This window comes from Mustela erminea, chromosome 11, assembly GCF_009829155.1.
Source record: "Mustela erminea isolate mMusErm1 chromosome 11, mMusErm1.Pri, whole genome shotgun sequence".
Classification (NCBI taxonomy): domain Eukaryota; kingdom Metazoa; phylum Chordata; class Mammalia; order Carnivora; family Mustelidae; genus Mustela; species Mustela erminea.
In genome coordinates, this window is record NC_045624.1 from 39,943,241 (window position 1) to 39,961,185 (window position 17,945).

General features: G+C 37.6%; 2 protein-coding genes across 4 annotated transcripts; one reads left to right on the plus strand and one right to left on the minus strand.

Annotated features, from left to right (window-relative positions):
- Positions 1 to 4,586: 4,586 nt before the first annotated feature.
- DNAJB9 (DnaJ heat shock protein family (Hsp40) member B9) lies at positions 4,587 to 11,095 on the minus strand. Of its 3 annotated transcripts, none has more exons than XM_032304510.1 (3): positions 10,887 to 11,095; positions 7,741 to 7,967; positions 4,587 to 6,746 (listed from the first exon to the last, which is right to left on the minus strand). In XM_032304510.1, the coding sequence occupies exons 2-3, from the start codon at positions 7,955 to 7,957 to the stop codon at positions 6,295 to 6,297; spliced, it is 669 nt and encodes a 222-aa protein (XP_032160401.1). In that variant the 5' UTR covers positions 7,958 to 7,967; positions 10,887 to 11,095; the 3' UTR covers positions 4,587 to 6,294. The 3 variants fall into 3 exon arrangements, with proteins under 3 accessions (XP_032160401.1, XP_032160399.1, XP_032160398.1); XM_032304508.1 differs by lacking the exon at positions 10,887 to 11,095 and adding an exon at positions 10,387 to 10,586; XM_032304507.1 differs by lacking the exon at positions 10,887 to 11,095 and adding an exon at positions 10,246 to 10,586.
- On the plus strand, positions 10,638 to 17,471 carry THAP5 (THAP domain containing 5). The gene is made up of 3 exons (XM_032304506.1): positions 10,638 to 10,851; positions 14,762 to 14,954; positions 15,455 to 17,471. Exons 1-3 carry the CDS (start codon positions 10,772 to 10,774, stop codon positions 16,364 to 16,366), a joined length of 1,185 nt encoding a protein of 394 aa, XP_032160397.1. The 5' UTR covers positions 10,638 to 10,771; the 3' UTR covers positions 16,367 to 17,471.
- Positions 17,472 to 17,945: the final 474 nt, after the last annotated feature.

Here is a 17,945-nt window from a genome sequence, read left to right on the forward strand (position 1 = left end):
AATATGATCATCTAAATAACAAAATAAGTATTTCGTATAATTCACAATACTATACCCACCTATAAAGAAACATATTTGATATGGTTTGACTCTTAATCCCGATTTCACAAAATTATTTAAACACGATTTCTTTTTTCCCAACATACTTATTAACATCCTACAGAACACTATTCTGAAGAACAAGCTATTTGCTATACAGATGGAGTAATAACTGAAGCTCTATTAAAATATCCATGTTAAAAATTCTGTCCAGAAATATATTCACTATATTTTCCAAATAATTTCTTTAAAAGTACTTGGTTGGACTGTCGTTCTCTTAAACCTGCTCCAAACTGGTGGAGGAACCCCTTCCACCTGATAGAAAATGATCTTGTCAAAGTCATTTCTGACCTCTACATTGCTAAAAAGAAAAAAACAAACTCCACAATGGTCAGTTCTTAGGGATTATTTTACTGGACCTAATGGCAGCATTTCACAAGGTTGATCACTTTCTACTTTTTTTTTTTTTTTTTAAGATTTTTAAATTTATTTGTCAGAGAGAGGGAGAGAGAGCAAGCACAGGCAGAAGAATGGCAGGCAGAGGCAGAGGGAGAAGCAGGCTCCCTGCAGAGCAAGGAGCCCGATGTGGGACTCGATCCTAGGACGCTGGGATCATGACCTGAGCCAAAGGCAGCTGCTTAACCAACTGAGCCACCCAGGCGTCCCCACTTTCTACTTCTTGATAGAGTTTTTTCACTTTCTCCCAAGACACAAAACTCTTAAACACATTGGCTATTTCTTCTCATACTCCTTTGTAGGGTCCTCATTTTCTCCTTGTACTTTGAGAATACCTGAGGGCTCGGTTCTTAGATTGCTTCTTTTTATATTTATATAATACTCCCTTGGTGATTTCATTTAGTCTCAAGGTTTAAAAAATATCATCTGTATGTTGACAATTCCAAAATATACATTTCCAGCCCAGCTCTCTCTCCAAATTCCAGATATATCTCTCCTCCCTCTCAACATTGTCTCAAAGTTGCTATGCCCAAACCGAACTTCTGATCTTCCTTCTTAAATGTCTTTAACCTGTAGCCTTCCTCATCTTAGTTAATGGCAACTATCTTTCTGGTTCTCCATAAACATCAAGCTTGGAATCATCCTGTTCTCCTCTTTCATGCCTATATCCAAACCATAAGCAAATCTTCCTGGCTCTACTTGCAGATTATGTGTGGTGTCCAAACACTTTCTACCACCTCCACTGCTACCATCCTGGTGTACTGTGTGAACTGCCGCAATTCCTCATTCCGGAATACTGAAATAGCCTAACTGGCATTCCTATTCTACTGTCTCTCCACAGTCCATTATCAACACAGCTGCTACAATGATCTTTTTTAAGTGTACTGAAGGTGAAGTCATTTATTGCTCATAATTCAGCTATCACATCACATTGCAAGGCCAAATTCTATACAAAAGCCAAAAAGCCCTACATAATCTGTCTTGCTCCCTACCCTTACTACCTTTATGAACTCATCTCCAACTACTCTTCCTTGTTCACAGGCCTCAAGCTACACTGGCTTTTTTGTTGTTCTTAGGACTTGTCATACATGCTTCCATCTTCCATGCAAACAATTCAAACCTATGCAAATTCACCTTCTCAGTGAGGCTTACACTGACTATCCTGTTGATAATTGCAACATGTGCTTGGCCTTCCTGCCCTCTCAGTATTATGATCCTCCTTTGTGCTACATTTTTTTCTGTAGAGTTTATCATCCAACGTAGTAATTTACTTATTATGTTTATTTCCTGTCCCCTTCTACTGGAATGTAAGCACTGGCACCCTGTGACATTATAATGAGTAACAATAAACAGGACGACACAACAAATTATCTACTGTAAAGAAGTAAAAATAATTTTCCCTCTTCCTTTCCAGGTTGTTGACTGAGATACCTCTTCCTCCGCCCTGCCATCTTGTAAAAAAAAGACAGGTTAACAGGAGAAAAACAAACAGATGTTTAATAACATGTATACCTCCTGTATACATTGGAGATACCCAGGAAAACACAAGTAATTCTCCAAAATAGTTCAAGCTATCACCTCAAATACCATCTCCAGAGAAATATAAAAGATGTTGGGGTTGAGGGAGCCAGTTATTAAAGGATTTTGGGTAACACACTGTAAAGGTTGTAACAGGGGTTCAAGTCCATGACTTCTCCATTGGTCAGTTTCTAGAGATTCAGTCATCCTCCTCCTCCTAGTGCAGAGGGAGACACTCTTACAAATGGAGATTTTCCTTACAAATGTAAATGTCTTCTACAAAAGGCAACCTTGGTTTTCCAAGAGGCTCCCTAGGATTTTTTTTTTTAGAAAATTAATCAGCCTAAGATAATCCTTTTTTTTTTTTTTTTTTAAGATTTTTAAAATTTACTTGAGAGAGAGCACAAGAAGGGAGGGGGTCAGAGGGAGAATAAGACTCCCTGCTGAGCAGGGAGCCTGATGCAGGACTCAACCCTGGGACTCCAGGATCATGACCTGAGCTGAAAGCAGTTGCTTAACCAACTGAGCCACCCAGGCACCTGTGTAAGATAATTCTTATGCCTAAAAGGTGGCATATTCTGCTTTTCACTAGATACTTCCACCATAGATCAAGGTCTGGAGAAAAGTTGGGGAGGAATTTGAGTTGCAAAGTTGAGATAAGAGAAGAATCTGAATTTTGTAGAAGGGTCAGAGGCCCCAGGGCAGAACTTATGTACCCCGTATCTACTGTTACCTTTCACTGACTTTGGTTGTAGTTGATGTACACGTAAATTGCTTCATCCACCCTTTCTGACACCATCGTCAGATGGAAAGAAATCTTGGAGAAGCAGATTAGGTAAAACAAGGACCTATGCCTGATTCACTGATGCAGTATTTCATCAAAAGTCTGGTAATGATAAAATTTTAAATTACTTCCTAGTATTGCAATTATCTCCTGAATTATATTTCTTCATCGGGATTGGATGTTGGGGTTCCTCTTCCCTGCTATTAGTTTTCTTTAAATATCTGATATTCCTTAAGCATCTTTTATGAAGGACTACATCAAAATGCAGATGCTGTGAAAAGCAAATTTCCTCAGCAATTACCTATGCCTGCATTAGACATCCATTTTGAACAGAAGCTATGGTTCTGTGTTAAGTTGTTAGGACATTTCAACCAGCAGGCACCTACAAGTGAGTATGTGGTCGGCATGCAGAAGTCATTGTTCCCTACACAAGCCCAAGTAAGGAGGCTTACTCTGGGATTGGAATGCTACCATTACTCACCCTCGACATCCCCAAGTGAAAATTCACTTTACCTACATTCTTTCTATGGCACCTCAATATCCTCCCTAGGAATAATCTGTATCTTTGAAGAGTTATTCTCTTAGGCTTTACCCTTAGGTAAAGAGTTATTCTCTTAGGCTTTACCCTTAGGACTTACCTAAGGGTAAAGCCTAAAAGCTATCTCAGTAACAGTTTGGCTGGAAGAAAGAAGGTGGGGTCGGGGGGTAACCCAATGCAATTCTTAATGAATTAGCACGATTGAGGATTGGCCCATTCCTTCTCTTTGTCTCCTCCCATCCCCACCCACCCAAATCTGAGCCTTAAAACTTCTCCAGGACACCTTGGCTGTGATTATTTTTTCTCTCAATCCAATTCGTTCTGCTTTATACCTTCCTGGACTATCTCAAAACTCCTCTTGTTTTCCAAGCATTTTTATGACTTCACTCTTATATCATCTGCCATTGGAACCAAGAGAGAGGGGAAACAATCATGGCTGGTGATTACATTCAACCTCTCATCTGGAATTGAAGGGACCAGCATTAACATGAATATATAAAACTTTAGAAACCTACTAGTGGTACCAGTATCTTCTTTATTCTGTTTGGCAATGGTCTCTTTTTCCCCCAGTGTGTTCTTTTAATTGCTAAACAAACTTCCATTTCAGAAAATTAAAGTAACAACTCCAGGAATGTACACATTTTTCGTTGTCCTTGGGCAACCTGAATTTTCACAGAACTAATCTCAGAATTGAAACTGAAATTCACAGCACAAAAACTGTCTAAGATCAACCATCAGATCAGGAGTTAATTATACCAATTCTAGAGCACCAAAAAAATCTCATGTCTACTATATGCCCTATAGCATCCAATTCAAGACATACTCAATCCAAAAAACTTGAAGAATTACAGAAATGTGTTCAAGACAAAGACTAAAAGTCATGTTTTATATATATAAATATATGTTATATATATATATTATATATATTACTGTTTTGCCTAGAAGCAAAAAAGAGACTGACAGATTTCATGAGTTGATTTATGTAGGGAGTATAGATTAAGCTATTGCATTGGTCATTTTTTAAGTACAGAAGAAAAAGCATAAGTTATGGAGGAAACTTCTATATTGATTACTGGTCTAATTTCCAGTATCTTATCCATCAAGCCACACAAGTACACACACCACATATATCCTTAGATTACCTACGTATCTTTTTGATATTTAGTTTGTACCTTAAGTGCGTAATGACTCAGGGTCCATTTTTTCCTTGCAAAAATTATGCAAAAGACTCAAAAGGGGGATATTTTTAAAAAGAAAGAGAAAGAGAAAAAGAAAGAGGAAGAGAAGGGGGGGTTCAAAAACATGTTCAGAATGGGAAAAACAAGGAATAATCAGGCCCTAAAGAAAAGGGGGACAGATGCTAATAATATAAAGTTAATCCTGACTTGAAAAATATTTTTTCTTGCCTTATTCATTCTATTGATAGGATTCAGATGATCCTTAGACCAAAATTCAAGGTATGGCTACTTTCTGGTTATCAAACAAAAGCATAAGTATACCTTCCAGAAAATAATTCAGATACATAGATTTAATAATTTCATCTCCTTCAGAGTTTTCAAATTAAAGATTATAATCAACAAATATAGCTTTATGCAATGTCTCACCTTTTCCCCAATGAGGCCTAAAAGAGGAAAGAATACGTGCTCTTAGCAAGCAAATACAACAAAATTATAATTAACAAAATCTTTAAGCTACCAAAATTTTGAGGGAAGGAGGATGATAAGAAAGTAAGAGAAATTACCAAATGTCAAACAAACAAGGCTGTATCAGGGTTTTCAGGTTAATCAAAAGTAACTTCTGGAATATGGTCTATGGTCAGCATAAGCAGCCCCATTGTTTATATACCCTCCATAGCTCTAGAATTACAGAATAAACTTTTAACAATAAAATGAAAACTGAGAACATCATATTGTAAATATTATATTTCTCTCACTCACACACAATGTTGTATGAGACATTTACTAGTTTTAATATATATCCATAGGATTAATACTCATATGGAGTATAATGCAAAAAGTGCTGAACTAAAGAAATAAGTCTATATGAAAACAAAAGCACACATTTCTTAGGATTTAAAAATATTGCACATAATAAGGTTGCACAGAAATTACTGGCTGTTTTTACAAACAGAATGAGGTATTAGTCAATCTCTAGATAAAGATGAGTGCAAAGAAGAGGAACCACACACACACACAAATACATAAATCCATATAAGACTTAGAGAGCCAACAACAAAGAAAGAAATGTGAAATGATATATAAATTAGCTATGATTTCTACACTACAAAATCATTAGCCAGGGACCAAGCATGTAACAATCTCTTGGTAATATTTCAAAAGTTTTCAACTTTCTTTCAGCCAAATGGCTATGAGCAGTATGATCATTTCACTTACTCCAATTTTACTGCAGAAAGGTACGGTTCTGTGGTAAATATTAATCTATTTACTTTCTAAAGTTTTCAGTGGAAAGATACTGCTATCCTTTGCTGAATGACTCAATTACAGTTTCATGTACATTTAGCAACCCAAATCAGAGATGCCGCAGAGCATGCAATTTTAAATTAGCAAAGGTTTCACTGCAAAAACCATTCAAGTTCACACAATTTAAATCTACAATAAGTTTCAAAGTTTAACCTTTAAATATATATCAGGCAAACTCAATCTTTTCTTGGTAATAAAACTGGCCACGCAAGTAAGCCCAAGGGCAAGTAGAGAAAAAAGACCAGGCAGAATTATAGTATCTTTGTTAAAGAATCTTTCCTATCAGGGAAATTAATAATTAGCTATTTTCTACTGAGTGTTGCTGAATTTGTCAAAAACATTTAAATACATTTAATATCTATATCAAGTTAAGTGAAATCATGCACTTGTCAAAATAGTTCACAGAAAATTGTTTCGCATCAAAGGGTATTGAAGAAAAGTCAAATAGTTGGCTTTAGTGAGAACAGAAAAATAGTGAACTACTGTCCTGAACAGTCAGTGTATGTAGTAACCATATTTCCTCTTCGTTGAGTCACAGTCCTGCAGTGCTTGCTAGATCCGTGGAATCTATTTTCAGTCTGTACTGTATGCCGATTGGTGGTGTCAAAACCACTAAAAGAAAACATTTTCTCCATATCTTCAAACATGTCATCAAACAGTCCACCTCCAAAAGAAAACTCCTGGAAATGATGTCTTTGTCTACTGGAACCATCCTGGCGTGTCTGGAAGTGATTCTCAAAATGCTTCTTGGACCGAGTGTTTTGGTTTTGACCAAAAAACCCAAAGTCTTTAAATAAGTCATCAAAATTGAAGTTAAATGATTGCTCAAAAGGACTTCCGTTACCTCTTTGTCCTTTACCATTAGTAAAAGCACTGTGTCCAAGTGTATCATACTCTTTTCGCCTATTAGCATCTGAGAGTGTTTCATATGCTGAAGAAAATAAAAATACTTTAGTAACTTAAGATAATGAAAATTGCATATACCCAAACCTCTTCAGATAAGTGAATTCAACTCTCTATTTTAGGGAAGGATTTCATACCACCAATAAAACCAAAACATTACAAACATAGGGAAAAAAAAAAAGTTAAAATGAAAGTTACAAAAGGCAGGGCTTTTGTCCTATTTACTGTATAGTATCTACTGTCAGAATAATGCCTGCCCCTAGTAAATATCTAATAAATATTTGTTAAATGAATGCTACCATCACTTACAAATAAGCATGTGGGCAGCAATTATGCAGTTATTTTTCATATTATTTGGGTAAAAACATTACTTGTATAAACAATTTAATGGTCCAATATAACCAATCAAGAATTCAGATTTTTCACTTCCTTACTAATTGAAGTGTTAAAGTTTATCTCCAACTCTCTACTCAATTACCTTCACCACCATTAGTTACTGAATTCTCAGGCGGTCTAATTTGTTTTAAAACTAGTCTTAAATCAAAATTTGTTTAATATTTTTCCTTCAAAGATAAATCTAGCTTTTAAGTATAGATCAAGTGAAGAAAAAAAACCAAAACATTTCAAAGTCTATTTAAATTTTTTATACTTAGTATTTTTGTATTTAATCTCCATATTTGGTAAAAACTGTTCCATAAGTTAGCTTCCAAGTTCTGGGTATCTAAAATTCCTTTTAACTTGGAAACAATAAGCAATTTCATATACAACAGAAGAATAAAGTGATACATTTTTAACAATTTAAGATCTATATGACAATAAAAATTTATTCTACCACTCAGCCATCCATCCTTGAATCAAAGTAATTGTGGTAGGAAGATAGTCTCAAGAATCTCACTTTATTTAAATGTAGACCCCATCCTGCCACCCATCATCGCAGTATCTCCAAATACATACACTTCTTAGCTATCATTCTCCCTTACTAGTTAGTATCTGTGAGACCTCAGAGATAGCCATTTACTTACCTTCTGCAATCTCTCTGAATTTTGCTTCAGCATCAGGGCTCTTATTTTTGTCGGGATGGTACTTCATGGCCAACTTGTGAAAAGCTTTCTTGATTTGGCGCTCTGATGCTGATTTTGGCACACCTAAGATATCATAGTAACTTTTTGATGCCAAAATTAATTCCGTTATCATTAAAATGCAGATCGCAAAGATGAAAACTGACTGGGGAGTAGCCATTTCTAAAATCCTAAAAAAGAAAAAAAAATTATTCATGAAGCTATTCTTAAGACTTTTTCTTTTAAAAGAAACCAGTGGGGCACCTGGATAGCTCAGTCCTTAAGCCTCTGCCTTCAGCTCAGGTCATGATCCCAGGGTCCTGGGTTGAACCCAGCATCGGGCTGCCTGCTCAGCGGGAAGCCTGCTTCTTCCTCTCCCACTCCCCCTGCTTGTGTTCTCTCTCTCACTGTGTCTCTATTAAATAAATAAATAAACTCTTAAAAAAAAAAAAAGAAAGAAAGAAAACCAGTGAACTTTTAGGATACAAGGTATATTTAATGTAGTATCAACATGTTAAGTATATAGTAACTATCCTGTGCTTTTTCCCCATGTTATTTCATTTCACAGGTTTTATTATCTCTATGTTGGTTGTAACTTTTTTTTTTTTTTTTTTGGACAAAGAGAGAGATCGTAAGAGAGAGAATACAAGCAGGGGAGCAGCAGAGGGCGAGGGAGAAGCAGGTTTCCCACCAAGCACGGAGCCGGATGTGGTGCTCCATCCCAGGACTCCCAGGACGCTGGGATCATGACCTGAGCAGAAGGCAGCCGCTTAAGACTGAGCCACCCAGGCGCCCCTGGTTGTAACCTCCTTAAATGCAAATATTAATTCAACCAAATTGAGAAAAAAGTCTTTCTTCACTTTACCTTTTCACTAATACTCTGTGGTCATACACAGAACAGTAATAAAAGTATTCAATAATGTTTTTTACCAACAGACACTGTGAAGACTTATCATTTGTAAACAATGTAAAAAGGGTAGAAAATCCAAATAATTTTAAAAAGGATGTCAATTTTCCTTTCAAGAATGCATATTCTAAAAGTATTAAAAATAAAAGTATTTACTTCAGGGGGAAAAAAGTATATTACCAAGATAAACAGCCCAGTATATGTGAATTGGTAATCCTCCCTCCCTAAGAAAGCACCAACTTCAGCTTTCATTTCGGCAAGGTCAGCAAGGATTGCAAACAGAAAATCTCAGAATCATATTAATACTGACAATATGATAGAATGTAATAATTTTTTCATTGTAAGATCCCAAATATTTAACCAGAAAACATGTATTAATGGGTTTTGTTAAAAACTCATAATGGCGGGGCGCCTAGGTGGGTTAAAGCCTCTGCCTTCGGTTCAGGTCGTGATCTCAGGATCTCAGGATCCTAGGGTCGAGCCCCCCATAGGGCTCTCTGCTCGGCAAGGAGCCTGCCTCCCCCTCTCTCTGCCTGCCTCTCTGTCTACTTGTGATCTCTCTCCCCTTGTCAAAAAAAAAAAATAAAACCTTAAAAAAAAAAAAACTCGTAATGGAATTATTTCTGCTAAGGCTACCAGAAAAATAAATTTTCACAGTCTATACTTCAGTTAAATACTTATGTTCAAACTTCCCCGAAGTCATTTAAATATTTCCCTAACCTTAAATAAGCTTTCCCTAAGAATTCAGCTTGGAATTCTAGATAGTATAGATTTAATGACGAATGTGATCCTGTTTTTTGAACTCTGTACGAGGAGTTAACAATCTATGATGACATAACAAGGCTGACGAAAGACACTACGGTTTGTGGAAACCGCCTGCCTTCCCCTCCTGTGGCCTCTTCTGAGCGTAATTAGCAGAAGGATTCCTCCCTTGCAAAGAGTTACTCATACTCACGGGTACTAAAGATCAAGTACAACCCCTTCGTTTAAAGAACGCAAACCGAGGGAGTACTGGGGCCGCCACCGGGACTGCAGGCACTTCTGTAGTCAAAGGGCGGGTCTAACACGGACGGAGAGGCACACTGCTGGTTTTAATAAAGCATACTCCACTGCTCAACTTTATTACCTGACACTTTCTGAGTAGGCCCACTTTCGTATTATACTGACTTCTCCCCAAGAGGGACCCACCCACCGGACGGCGGCCTGGGCCTTACGCCCAGAGCCGACGGCCGGCTGGGTTGCACCGTCCAGGCTTCACCCCAAGACGACCGATACTCGTCCGGTCCGTCCAGGCACCGCCCTCAACGTTCTTCTCCGCCCGGAGGCCAGCCCGGGGAGGAGCTGTCCGACGCCCGAAAAAGCCGGCTGCCAACCCAAAACACAAAACGCCCTTTTCTGTGGTTTGGTCATCTCCTTTTTCCTAAACCCTCAACAACACCAGGCAGCCTGAAGCCCTTGCGACGACCGTGGCGGACGCCGAGGCCAGGTCAGGCCACAAACACCGGCCGAGGCCTCGAAGACGCTCTAAACACCCTCCCCGCGACCCCGGCCTCATCCCTCACCCGCACCCTCCGACTGCTGCTGCTCCTCCGCAGAAGAGGCGCCGGCCGACTGACGAGCGGCTCCACACGGCCCGGCCCTTCGCCCCGGCCTCCGAGGCCTCCCGCAGGCGGCGCGCGCCCCAATCCCGCTCGCACACAGACCTAGCACTCCTCCAGTCGCCGCCGCGTCCCCTCTCAACCCGCTCCTCACTGGCCGGCGGCCGCAGCTGCCGCCACCTCCGGAGAAGACCTACACGAAACGCTTCCCGATTGGCTCTTGCTACCCCACCTGACCCTGGCGCCCTACGCGCACGTGGAAAACTGTTGTTGCCGCTCAGCCTGTGCATCACTTCCGGCCCCAACCTCCAGAAAGGGCGGTGCTGCAGCCCGCAGAAGCGGAAGTGAGTCGACGATTGCGACGCCTTTCCGCTCGGCCGATTCTGGCGCAGGCGCAGTGCCTCCTGAGGCCTGGATTTTCCCCTATATCTTGGCGAGGAGGTTCCCGGGCCCTGTCGCAGGCCCTGATTTGGGGGGCCCCACCCGAGCGATGCCTCGGTATTGCGCAGCGATTTGCTGTAAGAACCGTCGGGGACGAAACAGCAAAGACCGGAAGCTGAGTTTTTATCCGTAAGTTGTCCCTGGAGCAGAAGTGTCCGCCTTACCTTTGGACCACGGTCCTGTGGCGTCTGGGGCTAGGGTTTGAGGTGTCTGGAAATTCGTCCTTTGCTCTCCCAGCGTGTTCCTTCACTGCGCCGGAGGAGGACGCGAAGGCTCGAATTTAGTTTACCTAGAAATGGGTCCTAACTGAGCAAGGTCGCGGGGCTGCTGGCGAGGTGTAGGGGCCTTTTGGGGGTGTTAAGCCCTTAAAAATGTGCAGTTTGGGCGGTGCTCCGTGGTTTTTGGAGTGTTTTTCCCACCTCAGCTGATCTCCTGTGTCATAAAGGGCGTTAACCACCAACTAAGGTACACCTCAAACCTGCCAAGCGGCAGGGTGCACCTAGTAGTTAACCTGCTCCTTCTGTGAGGTTACACAGATGTTCCTTAATTACATTTTTCTCCCGAGGAAACTAAGGGCTTTCAGAAGGGTTATTGAACGTTTTGTGAGAGAGCCGGAATTACAACCTGTCTCCTGCTCAGGGCTCTCTATATACTCTTTATTCGTACAGAGATCAGGGTAACTGTTGTGCCAAATTCCTACTGCCAGGAAATAGTTCCGTGAAACCACAGAAGTACTCATTTTTATTTAGAAGAACAGGGAAACAGTATTGTGTAGGCATTTAGAGTCCAGGCTCCAGAGCCAGACTCAATAGGTTCAAAACCTGGCTCCACTACTCTGTAGCTGACTGACTTTCTGCAGATTATTTGAACTCTGTATGCCTCAGATCTTTCACCTGTAAAGTGGAGATATTAATCATACCTACTTCATGTAGTGTGTAAATAGGTAAAGGAGCACTTGACATTCAGTGTGTGCTTAATATACATGAGAATCAACATATTTACAATATTCTATTTCCTTTTTTCTTGTTTGTGAAAATATTTCATTTAACTCTAACCTGGTCGTCTTTTGCTCTCTCAGATTTTTTTCCAGCTGTTTTGTGAAGTCTGTTTATCTTTAGACCAGAAGCTCTCTGTTGATGGACACGGTTGCTTTCCATTGTCTTTTTTTTTTTTTTCTTAAGATTTTACTTATTTATTTGACGGAGATTACAAGTAGGCATAGAGGCAGGCAGAGAGAGAGGAAGGGAAGCAGGCTCCCTGCTGAGCAGAGCCCAGTGCGGGATTGGATGCCAGGACCCTGGGACCATGACCTGAATTTAGGCAGAGGCTTTTTTTTTTTTTTTTTTTTTTTTAAGATTTTATTTATTTATTTGACAGAGAGAGATCACGAGTAGGCAGAGAGAGAGAGAGGAGGAAGCAGGCTCCTGCCGAGCAGAGAGCCCGATGCGGGACTCGATCCCAGGACCCCGAGATCATGACCTGAGCCGAAGGCAGCGGCCTAACCCACTGAGCCACCCAGGCGCCCTAGGCAGAGGCTTTAACCCACTGAGCCACCCAGGCGCCCCTGCTTCCCATTATCTTAACTAGTGGGAAGAAACCTGATAACCTGAGATAATTCACACGTGGCAGTATTTCCAGGATTGTTTCCCAGTTGAAGCCCACAAGGTGCAGAGAGGGATTTGGGGGGAAATGCTAGTATCTCGAAAGCTATGGCTCTTGAAGGTTTGTAACAAATCAGGTGGAACTTGATTTAGCCCCATTTCCCAGATTTATTCAGCCTTCATCGGGGGGTACGGGGATGACCAAACCCTGACTCCCAGATTATTTAAATCTTTCCATAGTTACCGTTTTTAAGGAGGTTAAAATAATAATGTCAGAGGAAGTCAATTATAAAGATTTTTTTTCCTCAAAATGTAAATTTACTGAAACTGGATTTTTTTGAGTTTTTTTATTTCCATGTGTAATCTGCCAAGTAAAAGTTGAATCAGTTTTATTTCTGTAATAGCACCAGACTTGAAGAATTGAATTTGTTAATGCTAACACTGTAGCAAGCTGTACTGTATATAAATTTGAGAATTCAGCTTATGTGTGCATATAGTCTTGAGTTTATACTGTGATTATTTTGTGCCTTTTTGGGAATTAATAAGCTGGTGAAACAAAATTACTGAACAAAATGAACTACTGCAAAGATACTAAGTTGTTTGGGAAACCTATTCCAGAAGATTGCTTAGAGGTTTACCTGCTGAGAAAGCATTGAATTCCAGTTACAAACAAGGGTATTCATAGAGTGATTTTTAAAAATTATTTGGTAATATAGTATATAGGAACAATAGAAATAATTAACAGACAGCATCCTTGTACTTGAGATTACATGTGAAAGTATTGTAAAGGGCGTATTCTCAGTTTAGATGTAGCAGTAAATGTATGTACTTTTCTATGGCTAACAGAGTTCAGGTCCTCTGAAAAAACTCTTTGTCTTTAAATGCCTTTTTTGGTTATGTTTCTTATACTTATAACCTGAATTCTTGATGTGTGCAAGGTTAAAGAATTTTCAAACAATGTATGAATGTTGTATCTGAGGTGAGAACTTCAAAGATAGATCATTGATTTTTCCATATAAGTGTATGGGGTTAAAAATTATTTCCTATAAAGTACCTATATTCCCTTTTCCTTAGCATCTTATAAAGTTATCAATATTTGCTGGGATGGGAGAAGGCATGCTATTATAAACCATAAACTAAATGTCCGGGATTGAGAGGGAATGTGTTATTGCTGCTTTTTGTATGAGAAACCTTAAGTTACCTTAAGCCTATTTTAAATACTAATTAAAAGCCTAATTAAATTTTAGGCTTTTAAAGCCTAATTAAATTTTAATATTTTATCCTTTTTTTAAAAAACCTTTTAAGTTTTTTCTAAATAGGATATTAGACTGTCTCATAAAATCATTGAAAGAAACAAATAGTGTTAACTGTTTAATACAGTTTTAACTGAAACCTCTTTAGACTGGTAGGAAAAAGTTTTCTCTCATTTTTTCATTGGCCCAGTGTTGCCTATAAAATACATTTCAGTGTGTTAGCACCAACTCTAAAAAAAGATTATTGTTGGCAGGAACAACACATATAAAGAACCGTCTTACCTATCTCTCTATTTTCTCCTTCATTTATTTCATGTTAGAGAACATCTGAGTGTTCTTTATAACGTGTTTAGTTCTTGTGTCAGTTTTCTTTCAAAACTTGAATTTTAGGGTTCTCAGTTTAGAAATACTAGACTAAATTACATATGGGTAGAATTGAGGCTGACTGTGGTAAAGGGAATAGAATATTAGTGGTTTTATAAGATTTAGTAGTGATTGTCAATTAAATCACTTGTTTGAACTAACTTCTTATTTTTTAAATGTTAATAAGAGCCTAAAGTTTAGTACTTCCTTGAATTACAGACAGGACACCATTTCACTTGTTGTGTCAGTATAGATTACATTTGAATGGGATTTTGTAATTTATATAGTTCCAGGCAAAATATATAACAAAATAAAAATAAAATATAATCTACAGAAAATATGAGTAGATTTTATCTTTTGTTGGAACACTTTACTCGAAGGGACTTGTTATATTTTACCAGCCTTTTTTTTTTTTTTAAGATGTTATTTATTTAGAAGGAGAGCACGCATGTGCGTGTGTATGCAGGAGCAAGGGGAGGGGTAGAGGGAGAGAGAGAATCTCAAGCAGGCTCCATGCTCAGTGCAGAGCCTAATGTGGGGCTTGATCCATAACCCCAAGATCATGACCTATACAGAAATCAAGAGTCAGATGCTCAACTGACTGAGCCACCCAGGTGCCCTTACCAGCCATTCTTCTGAAAAGCTTTGTCTTATAGCTTAGTCATTTTTACTGTAGAGACAATGTAGTGATGCCCTGAAGATGCTCTTACATGGTGTGGATTGTTGCCTTGCTTTTTTGCAGCACTCAATGCATAGATTACCTATATATGCAGTCCTGGAATTTGCAAAAAATACAGCAAAGTTTTCCTTTTTTAATTTCAGGTTTCCTCTACATGACAAAGAAAGACTTGAAAAATGGTTAAAGAATATGAAACGAGATTCATGGGTACCCAGTAAATACCAGTTCCTGTGTAGTGACCATTTTACTCCTGACTCTCTTGACGTCAGATGGGGTATTCGATATTTGAAACAAACTGCAATTCCAACAATATTTTCTTTGCCTGAAGACAATCAGGTATTGGAGGAAGAACATAGAGGAGTGGGGGATAATGCTGAGCAGGGTGGTAGGTTGCAGGGTGGCAGGTAATGAGGTTAAGGGAGGGAGCGGGAAAGGTGACTGCTGGGAAAACATACTTAAGAAAAAAGGAAAATTAATTTACACTCACTAAAAGTATGGTAATTAAAAAAATTTAAACCATTAAAAAAACTTAAACTGAAGAACAAAAGATAACATACATAAATCATTAAGTTATTAACATAAGTTAATGATCTAAGATTTTGTTACTAGTATTTGAGTGATCTGAAATATTTCCATCATGTATTGAATATGCTTAATACTTTTTAAAAAACACTTTAAAGTATGTATGGGTTGTTACATGCTTAGAACATTTTTTAACTGTGTAAATTGACTTGACCAATATACTGCTCAAAGTTATAATTAAATATTCAGAACTGACTAATAACAGAAAGAGGTTAGTGAGGACATCTTTAGAATTTGAAAATGTTATTTTCTAGGAAAAAGATTCTTCAAAAAAAAAATCTCAGAAGAAAAAATTAGATGATGAGAAAGAAGTGTGCCTAAAAGACAAGTCACAAGAATCATTTGCATCAAATGAGCTAAAGAAAAATACAGTTAATACAGATATTCTCCCTGAACACACAGAATTACTTAATTCATCTACTTTGGTGAAGCTACCAGCTCCAAAACCAGAAGGTATACAAAATAACATATTAACTCTTAATCTGGTTAAACAAGATATTAAAAAACCAGTATCTACCTTGGAAACATCAGTTACCCAAGACATAGATATAGGTGGTTTTCACACATCTTTTGAGAATCTAAATTCTACAACTATTACTTTGACAACTTCAAATTCAGAAGATATTCAGCCATCTTTGGAAACCCAAGAAGTGTTTGAAATTACTACAGATCATCTTGCTAACCCAAACTTTACAAATAATTCCATGGAAATTAAGTCAGCACAGGAAAGTCCATTCTTATTCAGCACAATTACTAAAACAGTTGAAGAATTAAATGCAAATAAAGAATCTGTTATTGCCATTTTTGTACCCACAGAAAATTCCAAACCAGTTAATTCTTTTGTGTCTACTGAAAAAGAAAGCGTGGAAATGGGAGATCTAGACCCTGAAGGCTCCTTATATAAGGATATAGACTATGAGACAGAAGTCTTACAAATTGAACATTCTTACTGCAGACAAGATATCAATAAGGAACATCTCTGGCGGAAAGTCTCTAAACTACATTCAAAAATAACTCTTCTTGAGCTACAGGAACAACAAACTCTTGGAAGATTGAAGTCTTTGGAAGCTCTTATACGGCAGTTAAAACAGGAAAACTGGCTATCTGAAGAAAATGTCAAGATTATAGAAAACCATTTCACAACATATGAAGTTACTATGTTATAGAGTGTAAAGAAGTTTTAACGCTATGGCTTATATGAGCTTTTGCAGCCAAACCAAATTACATGTAAAGTGAACTTTTTCCTGTATAAGTTCTCATCTTAAGCTAAGAAAGTGTTCTAACATTAAAAACTGCATCCTGTTCTTGTAATGTTCATTTTTAAGAAAAACTAGAGAGTTCTTGGGCTGTAGAGAACAAATTTCTCTACTTGGTAATCTTCCAAATTGAAGTAGAGTGAATAAATAATATGATTCCTTAAATGAGAGAACATGAATATGGTGAAAGGAGCCCGAAAGACAAATTAGCTCAGGTATCCATCCTGATTCTACCATTGGCATATCACATGGGCAAATTACTATTGAGCCTCAGTCATAATCTGTAATCTGTAAAATAAGGGCACTTACTAAATCTAGTCTCTTTAGTTTCTTTTCTTTCTATTAAGATAACTTTCTTAATAGAACAACTTTTTTATAAGGTAATATATACATACATAATACTATATGTTGGTTAGTATTTGATGTTATTTACTGTTGGATTATCCTCAAAATTGAATTCCGTGATGTTTGATTGTTGACTACAGTTATTTGTAATAATAAAGGAAAGTAATCCTTTTATTATTTATTCCAGTTTAACTAAAATAACCATCCATTAGCCCAGTTCATGGGAGAGGTACTTGAAGCTTAAAACAATGTTATTTCAGTACCTTATATTTAGCTGACCATCATTATACGTAGTCACTTAATCTTAACATTCTGTATTTAAGGTTATAATTTGTAAACCAAAAGTTTTAATGAGGTTAATTTTTTAAAAATCTATATATTACTCTATTTTAGAAATCAGCTTTTATCTATTTAATGTGTAGCTTTTTAAAATGTGTGCTTTTGTTATTTTTAAAATTACAGAATGATAGAGTAGTACTTGATATTATACATGCCCACTTATATATATTTTATTAAAATTTATAAGCAAGAAATTATAGATAAGTGGTAATGTTCTTAGACAAGTAGAAAGGAATGATGGTGATATAAATAAAAATACTGCTCTCTCCCTGTGAATGTTTTAAAATGTGAAAGCAGACTTAGTTGGAACAACAGAAATGTGAAAAATAATGATCTTCTAAAATTGGCAGTTAATATAATTAAATGTTACTGATAGTATTTTGAGCAAGTTCCTATCCGCCTGATTCATACTTTAATCATCTTGTTTTATAAAAAATACTATTAACTGTCTTGGAGGGTTTTGAGAATTCTGTGAGTAACATGTTTTTAGTTCTGGAAAATAGGAGGTGCTCAATAAATATTAGTTGACTGCGTAGCAAATAGTATACTGATTATTTTGTAAATTCATGATGATTATTTTTGGCCACACTTTAGTTTTTTCAAGCTAATAAAATTAATTGGTATTATATAAATAAGTGCTAAATACAAATGTTGATTTAAAGATACCTTTGTTATGTGACCATGGGCGGAAAACAAACCCTTAAATTTTTGCATATTATGTGCAGATAATTGGTAGAGTTAATAAGATGTTTTTAAGTATTCCCATGTTGCATTTTACAGTACTTCTTTAAAATATATAGTACAG

What these genes read in the sequence shown, in the direction of transcription:
- DNAJB9 (XM_032304507.1), bottom strand. Translation starts at nt 10,571, where the DNA reads ATGCACAGGCTGAGCGGCAACAACAGTTTTCCACGTGCGCGTAGGGCG. An exon ending in GCAGCAGTCGGAGGGTGCGG is followed by an intron (nt 7,968 to 10,245) that starts GTGAGGGATGAG and finishes TTTCTTTTTTAG; the next exon opens with GATTTTAGAAATGGCTACTC. An exon ending in ATTCAGAGAGATTGCAGAAG is followed by an intron (nt 6,747 to 7,740) that starts GTAAGTAAATGG and finishes TATTTTCTTCAG; the next exon opens with CATATGAAACACTCTCAGAT.
- THAP5 (XM_032304506.1), top strand. Translation starts at nt 10,772, where the DNA reads ATGCCTCGGTATTGCGCAGCGATTTGCTGTAAGAACCGTCGGGGACGA. An exon ending in CGGAAGCTGAGTTTTTATCC is followed by an intron (nt 10,852 to 14,761) that starts GTAAGTTGTCCC and finishes TTTTAATTTCAG; the next exon opens with GTTTCCTCTACATGACAAAG. An exon ending in CTTTGCCTGAAGACAATCAG is followed by an intron (nt 14,955 to 15,454) that starts GTATTGGAGGAA and finishes GTTATTTTCTAG; the next exon opens with GAAAAAGATTCTTCAAAAAA.